The sequence below is a fragment of the Linepithema humile genome, chromosome 8, assembly GCF_040581485.1.
Source record: "Linepithema humile isolate Giens D197 chromosome 8, Lhum_UNIL_v1.0, whole genome shotgun sequence".
Lineage (NCBI taxonomy): Eukaryota > Metazoa > Arthropoda > Insecta > Hymenoptera > Formicidae > Linepithema > Linepithema humile.
Genome location: NC_090135.1, coordinates 11,408,102 through 11,433,680, shown reverse-complemented (window position 1 = coordinate 11,433,680; position 25,579 = coordinate 11,408,102). Strand labels below are relative to the sequence as shown.

The 25,579-nt window shown below is 34.7% G+C and overlaps 6 protein-coding genes across 15 annotated transcripts in view; 2 read left to right on the top strand and 4 right to left on the bottom strand.

Moving 5' to 3' along the window:
- LOC105673776 (uncharacterized) overlaps positions 1-3,938 on the top strand; it is a 7,775-nt gene extending 3,837 nt beyond the window's left edge. The window contains exon 4 of the mRNA XM_012369647.2: positions 1,891-3,938. Coding sequence (XP_012225070.1) covers positions 1,891-3,021 — 1,131 coding nt within the window. The 3' untranslated portion in view covers positions 3,022-3,938. The remainder of the gene's footprint in view (positions 1-1,890) is intronic.
- Positions 153-21,158, top strand: Adsl (adenylosuccinate lyase). Its single transcript, XM_012369650.2, has 6 exons — positions 153-405; positions 18,874-19,077; positions 19,330-19,612; positions 19,736-19,887; positions 20,091-20,489; positions 20,688-21,158. The coding sequence occupies exons 1-6, from the start codon at positions 250-252 to the stop codon at positions 20,949-20,951; spliced, it is 1,458 nt and encodes a 485-aa protein (XP_012225073.1). The 5' UTR covers positions 153-249; the 3' UTR covers positions 20,952-21,158.
- Positions 3,509-8,241, bottom strand: LOC105673777 (uncharacterized). 9 transcript variants are annotated; one of them, XM_067360515.1, is made up of 15 exons: positions 8,057-8,192; positions 7,789-7,959; positions 7,399-7,556; positions 7,206-7,317; positions 6,756-6,968; positions 6,317-6,516; positions 6,126-6,256; positions 5,800-5,920; positions 5,392-5,667; positions 4,885-4,977; positions 4,732-4,813; positions 4,582-4,656; positions 4,399-4,509; positions 4,134-4,220; positions 3,509-4,069 (listed from the first exon to the last, which is right to left on the bottom strand). In XM_067360515.1, the coding sequence occupies exons 1-15, from the start codon at positions 8,156-8,158 to the stop codon at positions 4,028-4,030; spliced, it is 1,974 nt and encodes a 657-aa protein (XP_067216616.1). In that variant the 5' UTR covers positions 8,159-8,192; the 3' UTR covers positions 3,509-4,027. The 9 variants fall into 9 exon arrangements, 6 of the variants coding, with proteins under 6 accessions (XP_067216616.1, XP_067216618.1, XP_067216613.1 ...); XM_067360517.1 differs by having other exon boundaries at positions 3,509-4,220; positions 5,449-5,667; positions 8,057-8,196; XM_067360512.1 differs by having other exon boundaries at positions 3,509-4,220; positions 8,057-8,188.
- Positions 9,566-13,543, bottom strand: LOC105673779 (uncharacterized). 2 transcript variants are annotated; one of them, XM_012369651.2, is made up of 4 exons: positions 13,174-13,543; positions 12,287-12,493; positions 11,684-11,869; positions 9,566-10,462 (listed from the first exon to the last, which is right to left on the bottom strand). In XM_012369651.2, exons 2-4 carry the CDS (start codon positions 12,377-12,379, stop codon positions 10,238-10,240), a joined length of 504 nt encoding a protein of 167 aa, XP_012225074.1. In that variant the 5' UTR covers positions 12,380-12,493; positions 13,174-13,543; the 3' UTR covers positions 9,566-10,237. The 2 variants fall into 2 exon arrangements, with proteins under 2 accessions (XP_012225074.1, XP_012225075.1); XM_012369652.2 differs by having other exon boundaries at positions 13,266-13,543.
- On the bottom strand, positions 16,341-18,664 carry Ssk (Snakeskin). The gene is made up of 4 exons (XM_012369654.2): positions 18,509-18,664; positions 17,206-17,412; positions 16,869-16,988; positions 16,341-16,808 (listed from the first exon to the last, which is right to left on the bottom strand). The coding sequence occupies exons 1-4, from the start codon at positions 18,554-18,556 to the stop codon at positions 16,707-16,709; spliced, it is 477 nt and encodes a 158-aa protein (XP_012225077.1). The 5' UTR covers positions 18,557-18,664; the 3' UTR covers positions 16,341-16,706.
- Positions 21,107-25,579, bottom strand: LOC136996947 (uncharacterized). Its single transcript, XM_067360524.1, has 3 exons — positions 25,103-25,579; positions 23,569-23,737; positions 21,107-23,320 (listed from the first exon to the last, which is right to left on the bottom strand). Coding segments are annotated over exons 1-3 (492 nt in total). The 5' UTR covers positions 25,105-25,579; the 3' UTR covers positions 21,107-22,999.

The following is a 25,579-nucleotide window of genomic DNA, read 5'->3' as shown; positions in this document are numbered from 1 at the left end:
ATAAAACGTTATTTTTATTTGCCTAAAAAGAAGCTGTAGCTAAAGAATTTATTGAAATTGGTGCCATTATAACTGGATCATCGACAGAGCCAGAGATACAAGTAGTTTCTTACGTTTCCACCACGAGGCGCTCAGATTTCGGTTAGACTCTATAACGGAATATCAGCTGATTGCAGCTGATCGTGTACGTAGTTTCATTCACGCGGTTATGTCGGTTAGTTCTTTTACACGAGCTTCTCTCAATCAACAATGAGTGTTTCGAAAGTGCAGCACAATGAGTATTGCGATTATCGCAGTCCTTTATCGACTCGGTACGCTTCCAAGGAGATGCGGTACAATTTTAGTGATCAAAACAAATTCAGTACGTGGCGCAAGCTTTGGATTTACTTGGCAAAAGCTGAAATGGTATGTAAACGAGAAATAAGCTGCCGGTGTATTTGTTTGTATTATTGACATTGCTCCGGTGAATATAATCGAATCTTACGTTTAGACACTCATGAAGAATATATAGGATATGCGAGTACAGTTTCTATAAAAATAATCGAATTCGTACTTATAGCTAATTAAAATCGGATCGTTATTGTCGTGTCATTTAATATAAAATTTGAAAATGACTGAATACTTGTCTATCGAAATTTCTACAATTTCAATAAATAGGAGATTTATGGAAATGTGCTTCCGAATTGAAATATTTTAATCATCTACAGCAAACATGTAGGCATTGCGTTGAGCATATTACGAAACTATTTTTAACGCATTGTATTGCCACATCTTATCGAATTACGCACAACATTTCGAAAACATGTTATCTCCACGAAGTACCGAGATAGTTATAATCTAATAAGCAAAACACATTATAAAGTGCATTTAAATTTTAATCTCAAATTAAGTCATCAGCAACGATTTCGAGGAATTCGATAAAATCAATCGGAGGAGGTTTGCAATTCTCAGTTAATTATCATCTTTAAATTAATGTGAAACCAACTGTGCATTCCAATACGACGTTAATTCATTATTTATACTAATGCATCTACATTATATAAAAAAAACAAACAAATATTTTATACATTTCTCTTGATGCTTGAACTCTCTTCGTCTTTTAATTACTTCAACTTATGGCCGGATTACACCAACATACCATTTAGATTAAAATTATGTTCAACAGAGAAATCTAAAGGTTTCTTTTCGCATGTGTGCAAAGACTAAAAAAAATCAATATTGGTGCAATCAGACTAATATCCATTTTCTAATCTAGCGGGACAAAAATATCTTATTTATATGCCGATGTTTTATTTATTTTGTTTTAAAATTATTTACATTAAATATATCAATTTTAAAATTTGCAGAATTTCGTGAAAGAAACATATCTAATTAATATCTACGTATTTACTTCTTGAAAGTAAACAGTAAAAGTTTTATTTTTTTATATAGTCAATTATATATTATTTTGTCCAGCAAAGTGCGTTCACAATGTTTAAATACGTGCTTGAATGTGCATGTGTCAGCATGTCACAGTGTCAACATAACGGTTATCCTTTATTACACGTTCATACTTGTCGCGTGACCACAGATGCCGTAATATTTTTTGAAGTGTAAAAAAATGTGTAACGGAAAATAGGTTGTGTGCTTTTCAGCACTATCGTGAAATGAAATTAATGTACACGTATCGATCGAAATGTTTTGATATTTTCTTTATATACTTTGCGTATTCTTTGTACAATTTTTTTACGAAATATACTTTTCCGAAATTATGCAAATTTAAAAATAAAAAAATCATAAAATATCTTTAGATAGAATACTTTTATCCCGCTAGATTGGAAAAATGGTGCCATTGTGCACCTCTATTTTTACAAAATCTAATTTTTCCTTTGCAAATCGCATCTCCATTAGTATGAAGATCGCGGCACAGTAAACGATAAGGGCGATGTGCAGATCACTCGAAGATATTTGCAGCCTAAGAGAGCTGTGTCTTTGGTTTCAACGCAGAACAAATCGAATTATAATCGGAAGCAGATCACGCCGATCTGCCCGCCCAAAAGCAACGGTCGTGTCAGTCCTTCCAAATCCGCCAAATGCAACGGTACCCGTTATTCCACTATGCTGACTATGTCGGCTATGCTAGACGAATCGCGCAATAATAAACTGAAGGTAAACACGGATATCAACGACAATGTGCAGCTGTTGAACGAGCATTGTAAGGACAAGATGTACTGGAAGAACGACGCAGATGCGAACAGTTTTCCCAACTTTGATATGTGGAATTCTAATCTGGTCCCCTCGTTACCGAACTCGCCCACAGATTCGAGTAGTTTAAAGAATTACGAATCGTTGGATAAAATATTGAATCAATCAATATACAATTGGGAGAGCAGCATAAAATACGTGTCGCCGAAAACTTCCTCGTTTAATGGATATCGATATCCAAATGATCCCGGAGTCTCGGATTATTGCCATCCCACTTATAATTATTATCTGAACAAAACGGTTGATCAAAATCAGCCGATTTCTACCGGCGCCGTTCGGTATCAGACCTTTCCACATCAAAGTCGTTCATCAGCACCGTGTTACATGCTACTGCAGTCGCAGAATAATTATCTCTATTCGAAGAATCTTATGACTTATCCGCAGTCGTCGATCGTTAATCGTAGCGATGGTTACGATCAGTGCGCGCCGTTATCAGCAAACTGCAGCGATCACCGATCATGTTTTTGCAACGGACAGACGAGCGCTCACAAGCCAATCGGGAGTTCCACAGTTGGAAAATTTAACAATTGCGAATTTTACGGCGTGACTCCGGCAAAAGTGGAAAACGAGACCGTGGCGGGTTCGGGTCCGGTCAATTTCACGTCGAGTTGCAATCAGAATTGCGCGTCGAACTTCGTGCTGAATTTTACGCCGATCTACGCGTCAAGTGCCGCGTCGGAAAATGCGACGGCACCATGCGCCGTTTCATATAATACAGCGAGTGAGAAGAAGCGTCCAAAACCAATCTTAAGTCACACTAACGGCCATATTTCATAATGGGAAGGATGTTTTTCTCCATTCCTTTCCCCCCCCTTTTTTTCTTTTTCCTTTTGTTTCTTTTGACATCTTACGCAAATTTTAGAAAACGGCGGCCATCAAATACCAAAGATGACATTTTTACGTTTATTTCATGCATTAATATGACAATCGGGGATATAATTTTTTTATTTCTATTAATGTTGCTATCGGCCGTTAGTGTTTGCATGTAAGCGTAAAGATTTTTTTTTATGTAAATGTTACCGGAAACTCGGTACATTGCTTATTTTATATTTTATAATATTTTAATAAGTGTATGTCATGCTGCCATTTTTAAAATCGCGTATAAATCGTTGGCACATATTTATTTTTTAACGATCTACATGATCGCGACTTGCTTACGAAATGAGCTTACAGATTTATATTGATTAGTTAAGTTTTATGTTGAGCGTTCTTATATTTATTTATAAAGCCTGATTGACCATCCACAAATATTTTCTAATCGCACAATTTTTAAAGGTCTTAGATTTTTTTACTGTTATATTTTTGTTATCTTTACGTGCTCGAAATAAGAAATCCTCTGGAGAACGCGTTATTAGAAATTATGCCAAACTTTCAGAAATCACGCTATATTTTAAGAATAAGACTGAACATGAAGGTAGAAATGACAATAAGTAGTATTACATAATAATATTACAGTGTAAATGATTCGACAAGATGAAAATATCATGTTTCAAGAAATGTCATACAAGTACAAAGTACGAATCATGTTCTTCCGAAAGCATTATGTTACATTAAGTTACAGTTAATAACAGTGATCAATACCGCTGTTTCTTTAGCATATCCGCATAAAGTGAATAATATTAGGTTATTATTCATTGACTTATTCATTGATCTGACTATAATTGTAAGGAATAAACTTTAATAGTTTATCACGATATCGACGTTTGTATGATTTGTGCAAAATTAACCCTACCTGTAATCAATATATAATGTGTTACATTGAGGAAAAAGAATCCGGATGCAATTAGCCACATTTTGAACAAGCGTCTGATTTCAGCAGACCATTCTATGAACAGAATCTAGTCACTTGATTTCGACAATCTTGAATGGATCATCATTCCGACACTTACAGTTTTAACGCGTCGTTCGCGAAGTAAGAATTTACAATTCGCACACTTTAACTTTTTCCAATCCATACCTTCGAGTCTGCTTGTTATCTAAAGCGATAACATGTTTTGTTAATAAATTAATTTAATTAAAAAATTTTTTTATTAGCAAAGATAGCTAAAAAATATCATTTTTCTTAAAAAATTGCATAAAAACATTTTTTTACTGAGGTAAGAATATTTTTTGATTTTACAACAGGCAAGATATTATATTTATATAAAATTTTACCTTTTTACTTTCTAATGGGGCGCAAAATTCGCAGAAGTATCTCCCCTTTTTATCTTTGAAGGCGGTGTGGTATCTGGAATTGTCCGAAATTGGTTTCAAACTCTGAAAAGTCTATAATTAGGGTATCAAAATTTTCGGATAAAATCAAATTAATATTAATTGTCAATGCTTTTTTAAAGTCACCTTGTTGTGTTGCTTGCAAAGCGAATAATCGATGTCTTCATGTTCAATAGGATTCGATGATTCAGTAAGTTTCACCTGCAAATATGAATAAGATTGGAATACGGTGCGAAAATTTATTTGCCGAAATTTAGTAAATTAATAAACGCGAACGTATTGTACTGTTTGAGCAGCTTGTGTCACATTCGTCGTCCTCGATGTTATCCTTTTATGAAGATTTTCGTCGGCTACATTTCTAAATGACAAACAACGATGTTAAAACTATTCATATAGTGATTGATTTATGATGTATTTGCAAGAGCTTACGTGTCTTTGACGGGGTCCACTTTGTTCAGCTTTAAGTGCAAGAATGTCCTAGGTTTTGTTCTGCTGTTCACTGGCGTAATCAGCATTGTGCTCCTAAAACGATTGTTTTGTTAGCAACATACTTCACTCTCTACTTCGGATTATAGTATGATGATTTAGGGCCACTTTTTCCAACGTCGGTTAACTTTAACCGACTGGTAACTTTTTAGAATAGCCAACTTAAAACTCGAAATTTGTATATACATATACATATACAAGTTTCGAGTTTTAAGTTGGCTATTCTGAAAAGTTAACCGACGTTGGAAAAAGTGGCCCTTAGTATGATAATCGATTTAACTTGTTTCTATAGTTTAATATCTGTATTTTTTATAAATTGAAAAAATTTGAAAGAAAAGTTAAGAATATTAAAGTACAATAATCGTTTGATCGATGAGCTAAAATTGGAGAGGCTCGATCGTACGCATGTAAAATCGGCCGTCGTATAATCTTAAAACGATTAACGCCTACATTTGTGTAGCTACATTGTGTCTCGTCGACTCCTCTATATTCTCTTGTGCCACGCACATAAACTGTTGGTAAATTGTAACTCCGTGCTCTCCTCCGCCTTTACTTCTTTCGATTTTGTCGCTGTCTCGTTCAATTTCATCAATCAAATCTTCTCCCTCCCTTTTAACGCTCTCTTCGTACGTTCTTTCATTTTTCTCATCGAATTCCTGGTCAACGTTCGCGTTTGCTGGTTTTACGTCTCTTTTCATCTCTGTTATATGGACTTTTCGTTTGGAACTAATTACAAGATTAATTAGACCGCGATAGATTGTAGTTTTCAATATTTGATTGTAACCATTTTTTTAAATATCTTCAATGGATAAAATATTCGTATAATTGTTTTTGGAAATATAAATTCACGACACATACATAGTGGCGTCTGATAAAGCTTGAGGTTTCTTGTCCGATTTCACGTGAGAAGTTGGGGTGTGTTCCGTGACGGTTTCTGATGCTTCTGTCAGTTTCTTTTCGGTGCTTTTGTACGCAGGATCTTTAATGGGAATTATCATTTACAAATCATACAACGATAACCGCAAAATTCAGAGTCAGGTCTGTACATTTCGAAACTACTGCAAAATTGACAAAATAAATGGTTCCCGAAAAAATGGTGATAGTTAAAAGTTTGAAGTACCGATTCTTCTCGCAAATATCTGACTCTGAACAATAAAGATTTCAATTCCGTATATCAGATTTACTCGCAACCTGCTGTGTTGTCTCACTCGTCAATGCTCTGCTCGGATTTTGTTCCAACGTCAGCCGCTTTGGTGTTAATTGCTGTGATTGGTGATGATGATTATGCCGTCGCTGCTGCGTTCCGCATGTGCATCTGTAAGAAGGACTGTGTCATTTTCTAGACGTTAAAGTTAGAAGAATTGTACAAACTTACCCGGGACAACACGGCATGCCGACTTCTCCGCGAATGAACTGCACGATCGCGGGATACGTCGGTTGTAAGTTTTGGAATTGCGGAGTAGATGTAGATCCTCCATTGACGGAAGGCGAATGGAAGCAGTTCAATTGCTGATAGCAGAATTCGCATTTGCTCAACGTCTGCATCGGTGTCTCTTTCGTGATCGTATTTGGTGTCTGATTTCATTCCACGCATGCGTGAATTTAAGAATAAGTTTCACATGACATTTTAAACGTTACACGAATCTACGTAAATTTTATTTGCGAGTGACGGTAAATTTATTTCAATATATATTATAAAAAAAATTCACACTACTTCTCGCTTTAGATATCATAATTAAATGTGATTGCAATGAGGAAATAGAAGCTTTAATGCCGGACTTAACATTTGACCTATCAAATTGAGCGTTGCTCACTTGACTCTCCACGACGGAGACTTTATTCGGTTCTGTCTGAATTTGCGCTACGCCGAGATTACATATCGATGGCACACAGGTGGGACGATCGATGTACTCCCGTCGTTGGGGGTATTCGATTTTACGGTAAGAGTGATCGGGCGTCGCAATGTCCTCCAATTCGCGTGGCACTCTTACGTCGCTCAAACTGGTCGTTACATCGTGCTTCATTATCTACATTTTGCGAACAGGCGTAACGTAAATTAGAACATGAAAAATATAAAACAATAATGAACTACACAAACGTTACTGAAAAATTATTGGTTATAAATAAAATTACTTTTTTACATTTGTACATGAAAGTAGAAATGAATACATTTAAAATGCGAGTCATCAATCTTCTGTTCTATAGTATGAAATGTACGATTTGATGCGAGATGAAACTTTCTCTCTGGGTCGATTTCTACTCACTTCTATAGCGGATGTTATGGGTGTGACACGCGGATCTTCGTCTTTACGCAGTAAAAATTCCGCAGTATCACCGCAACATCGTTTACAGACCGAGCACCTTCTTCTCCAAAATCTGCAGATGTACAGAAAATATAATTTTATCAATTGAGTGTTTATCTTAAATATTTAAGATTAATAATAAACCGAGACTTGCGCGAGTAGCATCGTGATGTCAATTAAGAACAACAACGCCGTCAACAGACATAGTGTTGTCACCACTATCTGTATCACGAGTTGTGTGTAGGCGTTACAAATAAGTAAAATTCCAGCAATTCCAAAAAATAAGAGGCCAAGCAAGGAGAATATCGACATCTGTAATGATTTACGAAGAATTATAATTACAAAAAGAAAGAGACACAGTGAAATCGGAAGATTATCAGAAAATCAACTTTATGTGTTAAATAATAATAAATACAATGTATGCAATAATTTATCATACTTCGAAAAATGCTCAATTGAAGAAGTATAAAGTATTAAGATAAGAAATTTTGTCACGTGGCTTTAATTTACTGAAACAGTAACGTATAAGTGCAGCGTAAATTACCGGAATGATGTGTATGGCGCCCCTGGCGAAATAACTGATCAAGTCGACGGCTAAGACGAAGACGTAGGCGCCCGATAAGACGATTAAGAGAATGCAGACTAAATGACTCATGGGCGTAGGAACCATGACAATCATATAGATCGTAAACACGAACAGCAGCAATGCCGCGAACTGTCTCGAGAAAAAATTGTAGAACACAAGACAAGATTATTCGATCTATTCTATTTTTCTATTGATTTCAATTGAATAGAATATGTTTAATATGCACAAATTGAAATATCCTTAATGGCTTGAGCAAGGTCGACACGCATCTGCTTGTTTTCTGCTGCGATTGCCTGCTGCGATCCAATTGCATTTTTACTTTTGCCATCTTGCTGGTTTATGAATATCAACGTAATATATAAATGAAACGAATGCTATACTTTGACGGCTGCAACGACATGTTGTACGCTATTTTTGTTGTCCCAATAAAAATCGTTGCTATGCTATGCAACGGCTACTTCACGTGTTTGTTTTCTAACTTTTTTACATTTATTTTTAAACATTCACGTGGTAATATAATTTAAAAAATAATGTTCACACAAAATAAAAGATAAATTCCAGTAACTTGCAAATAATAAAACGAGAACTTTTTATATTTAAACATTTATTTACAGTGTATACGCACACAGATATACACATGTTCATTTAGTATCCGTATAAATAAATTAAAAAGACGTCTAATAGATATAACAAACTGCAAACACCTGATAACGCCATGCTCGTTGTTAATCGCCATAATTGAGCTATCGCCGGTCTATTTGTGACGAGAAAAATGCCACATGTTGCCATTAGGAACAGGATTGTACCTATCACTCCGAATAGAAACATCTGTAAATAATTAATTTGAATTAATCAATAAATAATCAATGAAATGTAAATAATTAATGTAGATATATTTATGTACATAACAGAGCAAGTAAAAAAAGAATAACTGATTATTTATTGTACTCCAGCTTGTAATAAATGACAAATATTTTTTTATTTGTGCAAAACAAAATGAAAAGTGATGATTTTCAAAATCTGTACTAACCGGCACGTCTGGTATCGGATCGCCGCTAAATTGGCTAATTATATCCACCAGTGCGATAAAAAGATAGCTCGTGTAAAGTGTCATCAAAAGTATCTCTTCTATTTTCTCGTACGGAGTATCCCTGGAGATCGTGTGCACGGTTAGCGCAAACACCGTCGCTACCAGCAACTAAATTTCAAGATTAACATCACACCGTTGGTGCTGAAGCTATAACTGACGCGTAAGTTAATTTTACTTATAATAAATGAATTAAACTTGTAATAAATTTAATATTTTTCGTTCACACAAAAATTACACTTCTTTAAATAAATTTTATTGATGATTCAAATAAATACAAGGAACATAAATCAATTTTGAGAGATTAAAAGCAAATGAAGTAATTTCAACAGAAATATATAATTTGCTAACGAATTGGATGACGCGTATCGGTTTGATGACAGGTGGGGTTTCGTCGTAAGTTGCGTTAATACAATTTCCTGCACAACACGGCTGCTCGCTCATGACGGAACTCTTGTGTAATACATCTTATCAATAGTTTCGCGAATCTTTTCGCAATGACTTTGGTCAACTGTGAAGTGCCGCATCGCGGCAGGTTAATCAGACCGCTCTCACGATTAGTACGAGCGAAGTTAGCGTAAATTTGTTTCTTTTAGCTGCACTTGCGCATAAAACAGGTGGAAAAAATTTTCTCATCTCGCTTAAAAATAGCGTAAAGTTGATTTATTGAAATATTTTGTAGAAATAAATGCTTTAGATACAAAAATGGACGGATATTTATGAACACAAATATAATAGATACTTTGCCGAATAACAAAGAACTTTCCGAAATTGCGACTGTGGTGCGCATAGTTGCAATTTCACGTTTTGGTCTTGCTGTTGCACAACTATTCTAATATATAACTATAATAATATAACTAAATTATGTTACTACTAACTGTTCTTATGAGATAAGTACATACATATACACAATGTTACTTAAATGCTATTGTTGTGATAATACGAATATTATATAATATTATTATTATGTTTCTAATAATTCCTTTTTCTTAAGAGATTCATGAAATCAATGCTTTAAAAAAAATTGTGACCCATTTTAATTAAAATTATTATAATTGCAATAAATGTAATATTTTTGGTTTCAAATTTGTTAAATCCTATTTGAAGAATTTACAAGTATTAAAAATCATCCATTTAATATTTTTCGATATAAACTTGAAGAAACTTGGTGAAATTGCTTGCAATAACGTTTAAAAATAGTATTTAACATCTTTTACGTCTTTTTTTAAGCAGACTATGCATAACTTTGGCGAAATTCACGAGTCAACTCCTATAAAATCAAATGTTGAGATTATCAGATCTTTTACGAAAATGTGCTGTTCATGACGAATATCTTATTATTGCAATTATTTCGGCGATAAACAGCGCTGCATTTACGAACGTAAATACGGCTGCGGATACAAGCATGTCCATGTACTGTTTGCTCGGATGAATCTCGTTGTTGTGCACGTAATAGTAGGGACCGTTCATATTGCGCCAATTATGGATCATCAAACTTCCGGCCACCACGTGCATAAACGCACCAACGGACGCGAACATCACCAACTGTAACATTGAATTAATTACTAATGAAGTGCATGGCATTTGATATTTGCGTGAAAACAAACTCGCAATCTATCAATCATTTGATTTTTAATTACCGGCATAAACCAGTAAATAAAGCTGGTATTGCGTACATGAAACGCCACGGATTAAAATTGCATTTCGCAACTGATCATCCTAATAATTCCTAGTATTTAGGAATTTATGTTCTAAACTTAGAAAATTACTTTATATGTGTGTCATTCACTTTTTGTTATTCATTTATAATTAACGCGATAAATTTTATATTATCGTGACTTATTGAATTAATCCGAGATCGAATTACATCGTGGATGCAGAAGAAAAATATCTTATTATTATTTATTGTTGTATTTATTACTGCGAAGTGAGGATATTTCTCCGTTGCTTAATGAGATCTAATTGCAAATGCCATCGATTATTTTTCGCGAGAAACATGCCAAATGCACAAAGCGAAATTTGCACAGTTGAAATATTTTCAGTCGTGTAACACACACGAAATTAATGTATTGACATCTGTTCTGATAAGTCTGATAAGTCTCAGATCGTACACTCGGCGATTTTCACTCGAGCGATACGTTATTCTTAAGCGGCACGTAAAGCGACATCGCATAACTGTAGCGTGCCTCGCATAGCGAGGCCTTGATGCGTCCGCTAATTAACGCATACGTCGTCGCTTACTCCGTAATGACTCAGCTGTACAAATGGACTAGGCGTACCTAGTTGTGTGCTAACGGCATTTTCCAGCATGGACACAATGTAACGAGGATATAAACTTACAATTTACATTGATTATTAAATTGCGAACATTTACAAAAAATTGACAAGGTAATTTGGAACGCGAAACTACCTGTTTACGTTATTTTCTTAAGTAATTTTCTGCATTGTTTTCGATCGGTACTTACGTAACTATCATTCTTTTTTTTCCATCAAAATTTATTTTTACGGAAAGGAAAAAAATATTTAACATACGAAACAGATTTTTTTCTATTAAAGTGTTGAAATAATGACATAGTAAAACTTATTATTCTTGAAGTCTACAGCCTTTTATCTTATAGTCTACGTGAGTATAAAAGTATACCACAAGTATAGTCACTCATTTCTTCTTATAGAAAGAAGTCATAGATATGAAATATGTTACGAGAGACGCAGAAGCTCGAAATTAACTTTTACTCAAATTTTAATGCGATTTAATAAAAGCATTACCGTTCTTTTTGGTATGCGATCACCCAGTACGTGGCTTATGACGAACAGCGTGTTGATAAGAATATAGCCTGCAATCGTGATATAAATAGTGGCAGCATCGTCCAGCTTGAAACGCGGTCTGTTGAAAATTCGTTGGAACGAATTCATCGGATCGACCGCCAGGCCGATTGCAAAAATGGCCACTATCTGCATTGGAGAACGTGTATTACATGAAATATATACATATTTAAATCTATCAACGTTGTGCATATCGTGAAATGAGATGCGCAGCAATAAAAAACGGAGAAAACTGTGTCGCCGAGTGATGCTAATAGCGAATGAAGAAATATTTTTAAAAAAATATTGTCAAGCGCTATGCGAATAAACAAGCGACTAGAATATGCGTTACGTTATGCTTCGACTTCTTCACTTGTGAAACAATTGAAACGGTTATTTGTTTTTTTAGCTACGGTTTTCTTTTCTTACATCTTGTTCTCAAAATATTTACTCTAATTTGTCTAATTTAATTGTTGCTTTCCTAATTAGCAAATTTGTATAACTTAAAAGTGCAAATATTTTTCACAGGAGCTATTTTATTTTAATCAATTAATTAAAGGTGCTCACCACTTCGAGAACTATGATGGCGATCGGCAGATGGCTCAAAAATTTGCGATGTTTAGAAGTTGGCTGTTGAGCTTGCTGGCTTTCGTCCGCCATTCTGACTCTTCGATGCTTTCCTCTTCTGTCGCCCAGCTTGAAAAATTTTTAGTTCAAACTCGATGACAATCGTTTTTGTTTTCCGTGCGTGCACCCTTCTTCAATCTTAGCAACCTAAAACGAGAAACGCGATAGACATCGCGTGTAGGGGAGGCATGTAGGGAAGGCGTTTAAAACTGTCGGAGGGTTGAACTCGAGGAAAACTGCTCGCATATGACGCAAATAAAAGAACATAGAATGAATTCTTTGGACGATATAAACGAAATATCTGTTTCAATTAAATTCGCGCTGATTTTTCTTAAATATCGAGAGATCGATATTTTAAATATATAATTTATAAGCTGTTAAAAATTGATGATATTTGACGTCAAATAAAAAAGAATAATTATTAATTATTTTATGTACATTTCTGATGAATATTTGAAATGCAAATAAAACAACGTTGTTATGAATTTTTCATTATTTAATTACAAAGAGATTATTTTGATGAAATCTCGATTCTAAATTAAATACATATTTATTTGAAATTAGTTATAAAATCTATTTAAAAAACAGAATCAAGGGATAATAATATAAGCATCGATACTTTATATTTCTTTCGACATGCGACATAATTTCTGGAAATCAAGCCCGATCCTTTTTTATTCATTTATCTTTTACTTTCTTATATGAACACGTAGGTATACGAGTTGTGTGCGTGAACTGTCGCAACTCGTTACTTGTTATTTAAATAGGTCTGAATGGGTCTCTCAAGTATACGTTCAATAACAAATACTCCGTTCCCATTGATTCACCTGACACGCGCTCGTCCACGTGTATCACCTTCGGTCACTTGCCGACGAGCAAACTGCAATTGCACTTTAATGCACCACTGCGCTACACACACCTTATTTCCAGCGAAAACACGAGCTCCGAAAAATAAAGTCCCAACGGACTCGCGCGTATTAGTTTCCGATTTTTTTATTTTCGATTCTACTTCCACCTAAAAAGAAAAGAAAGTTCTACTAGAAGTACTTTTTCTGTTTTTTTTTTTTTTTTGAATCAGAAACAAGTTAGTACAGCGCGCGTCGCGCCTCGTAGTAAAGTGAACGTGCCTCACTATGCAACGTTGCAGCTCGAACTAAAACGTAGAACGTACACGATGCGCGATACGAATACACGAACTCGATTCTCGCGCAGGCGAAGTACACGACTACAATCCTACGCGCGAGCAAGTCGCGACTAGGCACGCGGCAAGGTAAAGGAATCGATGCTTCGATACTAGCCGTCGCTAGTGATGCTTACGTTTCACAATCGAGGCTTTCACTTGGCACCGAGCCGAAGTGTCAAATTATTTGGTATTTTCAGCAGAAATACTTATAATAAATCGCAAGATCGCCACTTATGAGCGATATATTGTTTAAGACGCGGCAATATTATTATAAATAGCACGGTTTTTTTTATCAAATAAATTAGCATTAACTAAATGCTACGGAGCTTAATTGATAAAGAAATAAAAAAAATGAATTAAAAGCGGCGCACCTCTACGATGTTACATTTGCATTCAGCAAGAAACATATCGAGGTCGGACTCTTTCACGCACGACGGCGTTTGACATCGCCAGATTTCCGGTCGCGTTTTTGTCTATCTAAATATTTGTTCTGTATTCGTTAACGTGTCACGGACGTGCGTGAAACGTCTTTTTGTCGCGTGCAAAACGCCTTTTTGTCGCATGCACCGCCCTATTACATCATCCATCGAAAGTGTTTGATGATGATGCATCATAAATCAGATACACATCGAGGACTTTTTGTCGTAACTTCCTGAAATAAAATGATTTAATCAGAAGGAACGGAAAAGCTCTGAGAGATATAAAAGAATTCAACGCGTGTTCTTTAGCTTCAATTTATGTTATTTTTAATGTAATATTTCATTTCTTGGAAATATAAGAGAAATATATAAAAATATCAGGTTGTACTTGTTATACTTTAAAGAATGTTGCATGCATTAAAATGCGACAACGCTTATAAAATTCATAACAAAGTTCCGCGAGTGTAACTTCGTTGGAAACACGCACGATCCTATTTCATGGCATTATTTTGACGTTGCAGTAGTGCAAGGACACGTTGTGATTTCGCGTGTTGCCTGGCGTATGTATTGAATAGGCTCGCATTACACGCGAACGCGTGCTTATTACGTCGCACGTAATTATGGCAACGCGATTATTTTTAACCGAGATTACTAAGCATTCGGTCTGTTGAATTCGAATTAATATTTTTGTTTAGAATGTGATAAGCCTCAATTCTAGGCGTGATTGAGCTGCACAATATTCAGATTATCGAATCGTTCAGTTTCAACTTCTGTGAAATTTATTATTACTGTTTAATATTATAATTGTTTAATGCATGTTTTATTATAGAAATTACAAACTTACTAACTCGTTTGAATTATTCTTATTTGGACTATCTAAATAATTGGGATGTTAAAGTGTTATTTTGCCGTTACATTTAATTATAATACTTTTTTGCGAAAAATTAATTTATTTAAAACTATATTTATTTCCCGTAAATGTGAATACCGCGAACAAGACCATGGAAGTAATAAATCTAAAGGTAATTTAAGTTGACACACTTTTAGATAATGCATCTACGCGTCCATTTGCAAATTAGATTATTCGCCAATTACCAATTTGACGGACGACGCAAAAAGATTGATTACAAACGCAATATATGACTTTACACGAAGCTGTAGTTTTTATAAGCCATAAGTACTCGCCTTCGCCGGAAACGAGTCGTAGTATCGATCCACGCGTTGTACAACGAGTTCGCTGCAATCTCTTACTTTACGTATTGCGATTACTGGGGATCTATGCCAACCCGACCTCAATGAAACATTCACAAAACAATTATTTTTCGTCTGCCTATACAAATGCTCACATAATAATTCTCCTGCCGACAGTACGCGGCGTTATTTTTTTATCGTATGGACTCATTCCGTAGACATAAGAATGTATAATAGAAGCACGAAACGTGTGCAAGCTCGAAAAGAGGAAAGAAGTCGGTGTTTATAAGCATGTTTGTTACTTAAGACCTGATTATTTTTCACTCTATTCATGGCAATGAAAATAATTTATGGTAATTGTGATAATTCAAGCTATTTATAACGCATAAGATGCACGACAGCCAGTCTTGTAATCAATAATTCGCGTGATAGCAAATATTTTGTTATAAGACAAATGAAATCGGAAATTCTGCAATTGTTACAAACTACAATTATTACAAACTTTTGTTTCGAATGTTCAGAGCGAATGACTTTACTCCGACTGTTTTTGGCGAACATTTATATTTTATTTAAAAACAGTTTTATACCTAAAACGCAATTTACGATAGTCATTATGTGATTTTTATCGGAAAATTGAGTTTCTGTCTAAATAATTATTCTTATTAGGTTTATAACTTTAGTACGCGTGACTCTCATAATTAACGTGATTATATAGTCGACTGTGGGTGGGTACGCAAACGTGCCAGTCATCCACAACGACCGCCAGGTCGCCAGGTCAAATGTATTAATTAACGCGCACAACGAGATCTTACGGCTTATAATAGAATCATCCGGTGCAAAAGGATGCCACAGAGTCATTCTTTTCGAAAAGGGCGAGGTTCGTATTTTTGATTACACTTTTCACATTTTACCTCGACGTTTTTTTCAAGACTCACAATCGAATCTTGTTGTGTAAATGGGGCACGCACGCAATTGACACGTATTATCGCTGGGTAAGCGAACGATAAGTCGTGTGAGTTTCAGATATGCTAGGAAGAAATAAATTTTTATACCATTGCTACGAATAGAAAGATGTTTAAAATTTCAATTTGCTCGAAGCCAGCGAGTGTTGATTTTTATTCGATTAAAATTTGATTAAATTTTATTCGATTGAAAAGAATATTATTAAAATGACTCAAGTATGTAATAAAGATGCTTCAAATTATTTTTGCATAAATTTTCTAATAAATTTTATTACACGTTACATGTGTTAATGGAAAGTATACGTCTGTATGAATAAATATGTATATAAAAAGTGCAATGTGTGAGAAAATCGTGTGTCTCTCTTGAAAGGAGGACAAGATTGAATTTTTTGCAAAGTGAAATTTCCGTACAAAAATATGACTAACAATATACTTTGAGATATAAGGAATGTTTAATCGCTCTAATGATTGTTTAATATATGAAATTTTTATGATGCTCGGCATGTTAGTTACATATAAGACGAGTTGACTTTGATGGAAACGCAAGTGTTTCGCAAATATTGATATTGTCAACGGTGTCATCTTATACTACTTTCTCTCCTATGTTAATTGAACTCATCTTTAGCGTAATGGAGAAAGCTTAGTATTAAATCCATTAGATACGTTGCACCTTCTAAAACGCACAACGAACCTACCGCCAAGCCGATCTGAAATCATCAAATTTTCCTTATAGTTTTCGTTTACGTGTTATGTGAGATTTCACTTACCTGTCTCTCTGGTGCATCGTATACAAATTTCTGCTCAGGCTGATAGCCGTGCCAATAATGCAAGGCTGTTCCACCCACGGCCACAAACATGAAAGTTCCGACGAAATTCATGATAATTTCCTTTAAAAAAATTGAAATATATTAGTTTAACGTAAAGAACTAAAATCTTAAATAATTGATAATTGATTTACTGTTTAGTTCAATCAATTCAAAAGGTTTTAATTTAAAACTTGTAATAATTTATTCCACATTTTTAGTGATTGTAAGTTACTTTACTTACGCAACTTTTTGCGATCTATATCTATTCATGAACAGCTGATTTATGGGAAGGACTTACGACAAGAGTTTTTTTATGCTCAGTATTCCCGAAGCAATAGCTGATAAGTACGACACTCGTATAAATGAAGAAGCCGACGAAGACGCCGGAAGCGACGATTTCCGCGTCGGGATTCTTGTCCTCATTCAAGTTCCATGTTCCACCTACACCCAAAAACTCGCCGCCATATCCTGTACGGTATAGGATTATAATGATGAGGTTGAGAACCTGCAAATCGATTAATCTTAAGAATTTATCTATAAGCATCGCCCTTAAGAAATTTTTATAACGATGATACGGCAATATTCTCGAAATACTCTTTTTAAAACAAATCTTACTACAAACTTTTTTGATATTTTGAAAGTACTAAGTTTTAGAAAATGTGTGAAAATTAAAAGAAGATAAATAGATGATAAAAACTTATTTCTTATTTAATCTTGCGAGGGATTTTTACTTCAATGAAACAACTATTTGGTATGATAAAAAATTGTTGATTTAAAAGATTGAGACTTTCGAAAAAGAGTCTCAAAGAAAGGGACACCTATTATTATCATAGATATTTTCCGGAGCACCGCTAGTTACGCGCAAGCGTTACGGCAGCGTAGCGTATCGCTTGCTAAACAGCGTGTGTTATCGCGTACGGATACCGATAAGGACAGTTGAAATGATTCACACATATTGTAAGAATATTCACTGAATGAATGTAGTTACGATAATTTCTTAGCCCACGCCTTTTCATTGGTTTGTGATTTTTTTTTTGCTACAGAAATTGCTGACCGCAATGTCATGTTAACTGAGAATTGATTAATCATTACATGTACGCCAAACTTTGAAATTAAGTATGCTATACCGAAACTTTCTTAAATCAGTATGATATCATTCTATGATATTTCACTCACTTCTATCGATTTTAAATTATTACATTGTTACGTATATATTGTAAAAAAGAAATACACGCTTTTCCGTTTTATATCGTCAAAAAGAAGTTTATTAATTTTATGTCAAGAAATTTTTTTCAATTTTCTTCTTTATTCTGTTTTTAAGAAGTTATATTTCTATTAATGATTTAATGACGAATAAAAATTGATCGATCAATTTGAGATCAATTTTTTCTCTTAGTGAAAATTTAATAGATCTGATCTTTTTTTATAATTCTTACATTTTTGATCATTTGAAACTATATTTCGACATTCTAGATAAATTTACCCTAAATTGATCAAAAAATATCATAGTTACAGAGGACTTTGTGGCGCGCACTCTCTCTCTCTTTCTCTACACGTGTACACTTTTCACGCTTATAAAAATCAAAATATTATCTTCTCACCAACTTCAACACTTTGATCACTATACTCGCAATAGTCTGCAGGGACATCTTGCACACTCTTTCGCACTTGCCTTTCACCGTGAAAAACGAACGAACAATATCGGCGTCACAGGCTCTCTCGAAGTGGAGAACCAAGCCCTCTTTATCTAATCAGATGATACAGGGAATACGTTGAAATGGGGATAAGAATCGTAGAGGATAGTCGCACACATGCGTGATCTTATCAAGTGATAAACTGGGTGCATCGTAGTCATCGCAAAGCTATACCATTTTATGTTCATTAATCATGTTCATCGATGAAATAGCAGTGCGAATTTTTTCTAAAGAGTGTCGATCAGAAATGCTCACCGGCAATAAATTTTCAGGAGCTTGGCTTGGCCATCAAACCGGAGCAAATCGCTGAAATGGAGGCTCACGTGGATGATATCGACTTTGAAGCGGCCGCCAGGGAAGAAAAGGCGACGAGGCACGACGTGATGGCACACGTACATGTTTTTGGTGAACAATGTCCACGTGCTGCGCCCATCATCCACCTTGGTGCGACCAGTTGTTATGTGGGCGATAATACGGTATATTTGTTTATTCTGATATGACATCTACAATTGAAAACATCAAAGGAATACAATGTATGAAATTGTATTCCTTCATTCTTAATTCTCTTATAACAATTTAATTTAACTTGATTGTTATTTAATTAAAATTTAACTTTAAATTAATTTTAACTGTTGTAATTGTTATTGTAATTAAATCATTATATTATTTTTTCTTACTTGCAATTGAGTTTAATCGACTAATTTATTAATATCTTTTTCTTTTTAAAGGATCTCCTGATTCTCCGTCAAGGCTTCGATATTCTGCTTCCAAAATTAGGCTGCATAATTCAACGTCTCACGACATTCGCTTTAAAGAACCGTAATGTGCCTACTTTGGGTTTCACTCATCTTCAGCCTGCGCAGTTGACGACAGTTGGCAAAAGGGCCAGCTTGTGGCTGCAGGATTTGCTGATGGATGAAAGAGCCATCCGTCGCGCTAGGAACGATCTCAGATTTCGCGGAGTCAAGGGCACGACGGGCACTCAAGCATCTTTTCTTCAACTTTTTAACGGTTGTTTAACGAATATAATAATTGTGAGAATTAAAATATAAATTTTAAGTTACGATAAAATGTACATAAATCGATTGTATCAGATTTAATAATAATAACTTTAATAACTTTCAAAATTAACAGGTGATGCGGAAAAGGTAAAGCGATTGGATGCTCTTGTGACTAGAATGGCAGGTTTCGAAAAGCATTATGCCGTTACTGGACAAACTTATAGTCGAAAAGTCGATATAGAGTCTCTGAACGTTTTGAGTTCACTCGGTGCGACTATTCATAAGGTGAGCCTGAATTAACATGTTTTTTCCGCGATTATGCGAAAAACTGTCAAAGCATGATTGCCAAAGCATCGAATACCTCTCTTTCTTCAGGAGAAAACTTAAACTTAACTTCCGCCAAGCTTATAATAGACTGTCTGCGATATATTTTCTAGAAGTTAATTTTTTCCATCTGCTTTTAAACTAATTAAAAAAATTTTTTTTAGATTTGTACAGACATTCGTCTTCTCGCTAACATGAAGGAAATTGAAGAGCCCTTTGAGAGTACGCAAATAGGCTCCAGTGCGATGCCTTACAAGCGCAATCCGATGCGTTCGGAGAGATGCTGCAGCGTAGCGCGTCACCTGATGACGCTAGTAAACAATGCTCTTCATACCGCGGCGACACAATGGATGGAACGAACGTTGGATGATTCGGCGATTCGCCGGCTCACCCTGGCAGAGGCCTTCCTGTCGGCCGATACGATTCTTATGACACTCCAGAACATTACAGAAGGTCTAGTCGTTTATCCCAAAGTTATCGCCAGACATGTGGCGCAGGAGTTGCCCTTCATGTCCACGGAAAACGTGATAATGGCCATGGTAAAGGCCGGCGGTGACAGACAGGTGAGAGAGAGAGAGAGAAAGAGAGGCTGTGATAATTTTCAGCACATTCATATTTTTTTAACAAAGCTGTCCAAAATCATTAAGTATTTTAGAATAAAATTTGATTTGACACAATTCTCTGTAACATTAATAATTAAAGATTATTACAAATATAAATAGTCAATTATCATGCGTGTATATTGTCTGTATTTACCGTAGGTTTGTCACGAAAAAATTCGCGTATTATCGCAAGAAGCCGGAGCGCAAGTGAAACAACATGGATTGGATAACGATTTGGTTGAGAGAATTAAAAGAGATCCATACTTTGCGCCGATTTTACCTCAACTAAGCGATTTGTTAGATCCATCGACGTTTATTGGTAGAGCGCCCGAGCAAGTCGTCGAGTTCATCGAAGAAGAGGTGTATCCTGTGCTCGAAAATTACAAAGGATTGGAAAGCGGGAGCGTCGAGCTTAATATTTGACCCGAAAAAGGGATTATTAATATTGTTACAGTAGATTCTTCATTATTTTTCCGAAGAAATCTTTGTACATTAAATTTTTTTGCTAAATCGAGAGTCTAATTAGCTATTAGCTCGAATTTGTTCAGGGATAACAAAAACATATGTACAACTATTCATTGTTAATACTTTTTTTGTATTCATAAGTTTAATAAAATTATAAAAAAATAATTCGCACTGTTCGCCGCACATACGCGCACGTGTTCTCCATCGTTACTTAATTCAGAGTTGCACAACTGACTGAGTTGAAAATCATCGTAATACCCGCGATGTTAACTAGCGAAATAAGTCAATTGTACAACTCTGACACAATTAATCACTAATTATTTCTTTTTTGTTTACAATTTTTTTTGCCAATTAGTCTTCTCTCCGACGTAACTACTGTGATAGCGAAAACTTGACAGATAGATAGACAGATAGAAGAATAAACAGAGTGCAGAACAGGTAGATAGATAAAAAAAGAAAGATAAATAGACAAATAATGTACAGTAAGTAGATTAAAAGAGAAAATAGAATTAAATAGAAAAAGAATGTATTATATATAAGACAGAAAATGTAGAGACGAAAGAAAAAGGAAAAAAACAGGTAAGAGAATTTTGACAAGAAAAATATAGCGTATAGGTTTTTTAAAAGTGTTAAAAGAAATTTAAAAAATGAGAAAAAATAAATTTAAAATAGAAAATAGTAATGAAACCAATGAATAGAATTAGAAGTAATAGAACAAAAAGTCAAATGCAAGAAAGCGTAGAACTACGATGAAGAAATGAAAGAAAGAGAATGAGAGTGAAAGCATCGCAGAAAAGTAGAAAGAAGTAATGTATGGAAATAAAATAGGTGGATAGAAGTTTAAAGAAATAATATTGTAGTCTTAAAGAGATAGATAAAGAAGAAAGTGTAGAGAAAGATTTAAATAAAAAAGAAATATAGAAAAGTAGAGAAGTTTTGAATATTGGAAGCAAAGTTTGGTCAAGACAATCAAGAATGCAAAGATACTTTTGACCAGTGAAAAAAGATAGGAAAGAGAAGAAAAATATATAAAGATTTTAGCAAAGGAAGAAACAAAATAAAGACGAAAAAAGACTAGAAATATAATTAGTGAAAGAAATATGGAAAAGAGGGACACGCAAGTGTTGAGCCGGGAAAGTCGATCTGTAATTATGTTATTATAGTAAAAAATATAAAGCAAAATATAGAGCAAAATAAAATATTGAGAGAACAAGGAGAAAGTTAATGTGTACAAGAACACGAGAAAAATAGGGTCGAAGAAAGTGCAAAGCAAAAGATAAAAATCAGAGAAATTTGTATTAGTTTATAAAATATCATTAAAATTTTTTTCTACGAAGAAAGAAAATATTATACATTAGAATATGTATTATAAAATGTTAATACAGACATAGAGTAGAATATAGACATAGAATAGAATAAGCACAACGAAAGATCGAAAATAACTGCAATACAATAAACCACATAAAGAATAGCATTTTGTTGGAAAAAAGTTGACAAGATGAATATTTTGTTAATTTTAGCATTACTGAGTTCTCTGCAAAAGCATTATTAAGTTCTACCAAAAAATATTAAGTAAATGATTGAGCAAAGAAAAACAGCTATCACAGAGTGTTAAATTCATCAAGAAGTTTTCGTCTTCGATGTTTGTAACAATATTTGCAAGAACATTTTAAAAATATTTTTGACTGAATTAGTGAAGATCCAATAATTTAAAAACCTGATAATCATGTTGATTTTATTGCATCTATGTCTTGTAATTCTGATCGTTTAACGTTTCGCAATTCTATTATCAAATTTGCAAAATATTGCTAGCCAAAAGAAAAATAATCAAATCACGCAATTCGGAATTCTTTATCAGATGTTACTTTTTAATGTACATTTTTCTGTTTATTGATTTTTTTCCGAAATTTTATTGAATATTTAAACTTTGATTATTCGTTAGAGTTACTTTTGGTATGTGATTTTCGATTTTGTTTTACTGATGATTGATTTGAAAATGATCCAGCTTATCTTTTGTAAACACGATGACCTGTGAATGTCGCTCCGTCGTTGATTTTCCCGGACTCAACGAAGACGGCAAGTTGATCGCCGGCTTCGACGTCCAACAGGACAAGATTGCTTCCTCCGCCTGGACCAGCACCGACAACCGCTTTCCAGCTGTCGGACTTATTTACTTTGCGTTTCAGTGTCAACCGCAGATCCATACTACCGTACCCGGCGAAGCTGAATTGATAGAGGCCTGGACAATGCGTGGTGAAGATCCCCGTTTGCGCCGCATAACCGACACCTTTGTCCACCAGAGTCTCGGCGAGAATGAGTTTAGTGTCCTACGTAGGTAAAATGTTCTAGTTAGTGACACTTGTCATCAATTTTGCGAGAAACAATTTTTTTATCGAGCTGCAGAGTGTTGACGGAACGTAATTTTAAGGAACAAAACGGTATGTTCTTTTTTTTCAGCTTAGAAGTGTTGTTTTCTTGAAGCAAATAAGTCGAATTATCTGTTAGGTCACAGATTTCTACTCGTCATATATTTCATTGCTGAAACGTAAGATTGTTAATTGCGATATTAACTCACATTCACTGAGCCTTGAGTGGCGGAGAAGGCGACGACCCCGGCGCAATCGGCGGCAGTCGCCAATTTCTTCGAGCCGATCGTAGTGATACCAGGAGAATTTTCCGGTGAATCTGATGTTGTTGCATTGATCAACGCGGCCACTGCCAATATCAGCACCGCCCACACCACCCTATTCATGCAAGTAAATAAATCTATCAGCAAATTGATTGAATCAAACTTATAAGTACAAATATTTGAATGAATAATGAAAAGTAAATTATAAATTCTATTTAGATATTCCTTAAAAAAATTGAATTTTTCTTGTAATTAACATTGAATTAATAATTAATTAGTTGAAGTTTCGGATACGGAGTTCTGAATCAATCTGTGAAGTGAAATAAATTCTGCATCGCACTTTGAAACCGTGCGAAAAAAGATACTCGGACATTCAACATCGTGGCACGAATGCAGTCAAGGCGACCTGTTCTTATATAATGTTTCATGTAGGCGTGCGAAGAAATTTTTTGCGCTTGTATCGTTTCTTTTCGCTCAACTAACGTTTAATCACCAGTGCGACCATTCCCCGGTAAAGTTCACTTGGTTCGCGCTACTTTCACTGCTCGCGGCTACTTCTCGGCCGAGTCTCCAATAGCTCGTCCGTCTCTTATATCTCTCCTTTCTCCCTTTGTAAAGTCACATCGCGAACTTTTCATTTTTTTTATTTCCTCATACAATCTCTTTCTTGGATGCGACTGAAGGTTATTGTTATCAACGTTCGTGTAAGTACATTGGCATATAAAAGATTCTAGGCAATGCCTTTATACTTATTATGTTTATTTTATGTTATATCGATGTACAATAAGTTAGTTAAAAATGTTTTGTAAAATTTTTGCAATAATAATTTTAAATGATCTTCATTATAATTATATTTAATATTATTATATTTATATTTATTATATTCAAAAGTTGCAGTTGCAAATATAATCGCATCGGCAATTTTAAATAGTTGTTGCTACTTTAAATATCAGAATGTAAAGTTAGTTTAGGAAACAAAATAAAATTCAACTTTTGCCATCAAAGGAAAGCACAATAATTTGATATGATGCACGCGACCGAAGTCAAAAGTTAACTTGCTGATTATGAGACGCGCTGTGTAGTCGCATTTTAAACTTGCTTTTCAACTGTGAATGTTCCTTATTTAAGTTGAAATTATTTCAGTGACACAAGTATTGATTTTTTCTGTTTTACTGCTAGTATAATATACTGAGAAAACTTGAAACTCTAACAATGGCAAATTGTTTGCGTTGATTGATTAACCGGACTTGCAAGCCAATTACAAGATAAATGATTATTATATTCTTATTGCTGCAATAGTGCATAATATAACTCGAAACTGGCTTATGAATAATAATACTGACGTTAGGAATATAAATTTAGATATTTTAAAGAGAGGAGTTACATACATTACGTAGGGATAAGCGTGCATTACGATCGACACTTGATAGTATTAAAATAATCCACTGTTAATTATATAACGAAATAACGATAGACTTACATGATGGTAAAAAGTGGTGTGGCAGCGACGGGCTTTTCGCTATCAGGCTGGTTCTTCTGGGTTACAGACAAATCAGACTGAATCAGGTCCCCGTGCGCCTTTATATCACCTCCTAGCCCGAACTAGTGAATCGCGCACTGGTAACAGCCTTTTCTTTCGTTTTGCTTCTCCGTCCATTCACCGTGAATGCTCTCTTTCTCGCTGATTGGTAATCGCGAAAAGAAAGAACCCCTCTCCACGCACCAATTGGCATATTAATTGGTAAAATAGTAATAAAATGACAACTTTCCATCTTCAGCAGGAAGAAAGTAAAACTTGAGAATAATTATCTAATTTTTTTATATGACTGGCTTAGTCAGAAAGGTATAATTGAACAATAAGCGGCAATCAATCTTTCTATTTGAAAACTGTGTTTAATAGGTCGATTATTAAAGTGAAAGAGTTTAAAAATGAAGGAATATAAATATATAATGTATG

Coding starts and splice junctions, on each gene's coding strand:
- Adsl (XM_012369650.2), top strand. CDS start 250: ATGAGTGTTTCGAAAGTGCAGCACAATGAGTATTGCGATTATCGCAGT. Junction 19,078..19,329: donor GTTATGTGGGCGATAATACG/GTATATTTGTTT, acceptor TTCTTTTTAAAG/GATCTCCTGATTCTCCGTCA. Junction 19,613..19,735: donor TTTTCTTCAACTTTTTAACG/GTTGTTTAACGA, acceptor CAAAATTAACAG/GTGATGCGGAAAAGGTAAAG.
- LOC105673777 (XM_067360512.1), bottom strand. CDS start 8,158: ATGGCAAAAGTAAAAATGCAATTGGATCGCAGCAGGCAATCGCAGCAG. Junction 7,960..8,056: donor CATTAAGGATATTTCAATTT/GTGCATATTAAA, acceptor TTCTCGAGACAG/TTCGCGGCATTGCTGCTGTT. Junction 7,557..7,788: donor GCGCCATACACATCATTCCG/GTAATTTACGCT, acceptor AAATCATTACAG/ATGTCGATATTCTCCTTGCT.
- LOC105673779 (XM_012369651.2), bottom strand. CDS start 12,379: ATGGCGGACGAAAGCCAGCAAGCTCAACAGCCAACTTCTAAACATCGC. Junction 11,870..12,286: donor CCATCATAGTTCTCGAAGTG/GTGAGCACCTTT, acceptor TCTCCAATGCAG/ATAGTGGCCATTTTTGCAAT. Junction 10,463..11,683: donor ATCGCATACCAAAAAGAACG/GTAATGCTTTTA, acceptor TCAATGTTACAG/TTGGTGATGTTCGCGTCCGT.
- Ssk (XM_012369654.2), bottom strand. CDS start 18,556: ATGTCCCTGCAGACTATTGCGAGTATAGTGATCAAAGTGTTGAAGTTG. Junction 17,413..18,508: donor TGATCAAAGTGTTGAAGTTG/GTGAGAAGATAA, acceptor ATCGATTTGCAG/GTTCTCAACCTCATCATTAT. Junction 16,989..17,205: donor AGCATAAAAAAACTCTTGTC/GTAAGTCCTTCC, acceptor ATTTTTTTAAAG/GAAATTATCATGAATTTCGT.
- LOC136996947 (XM_067360524.1), bottom strand. Junction 23,321..23,568: donor CCACTCAAGGCTCAGTGAAT/GTGAGTTAATAT, acceptor TTACCTACGTAG/GACACTAAACTCATTCTCGC.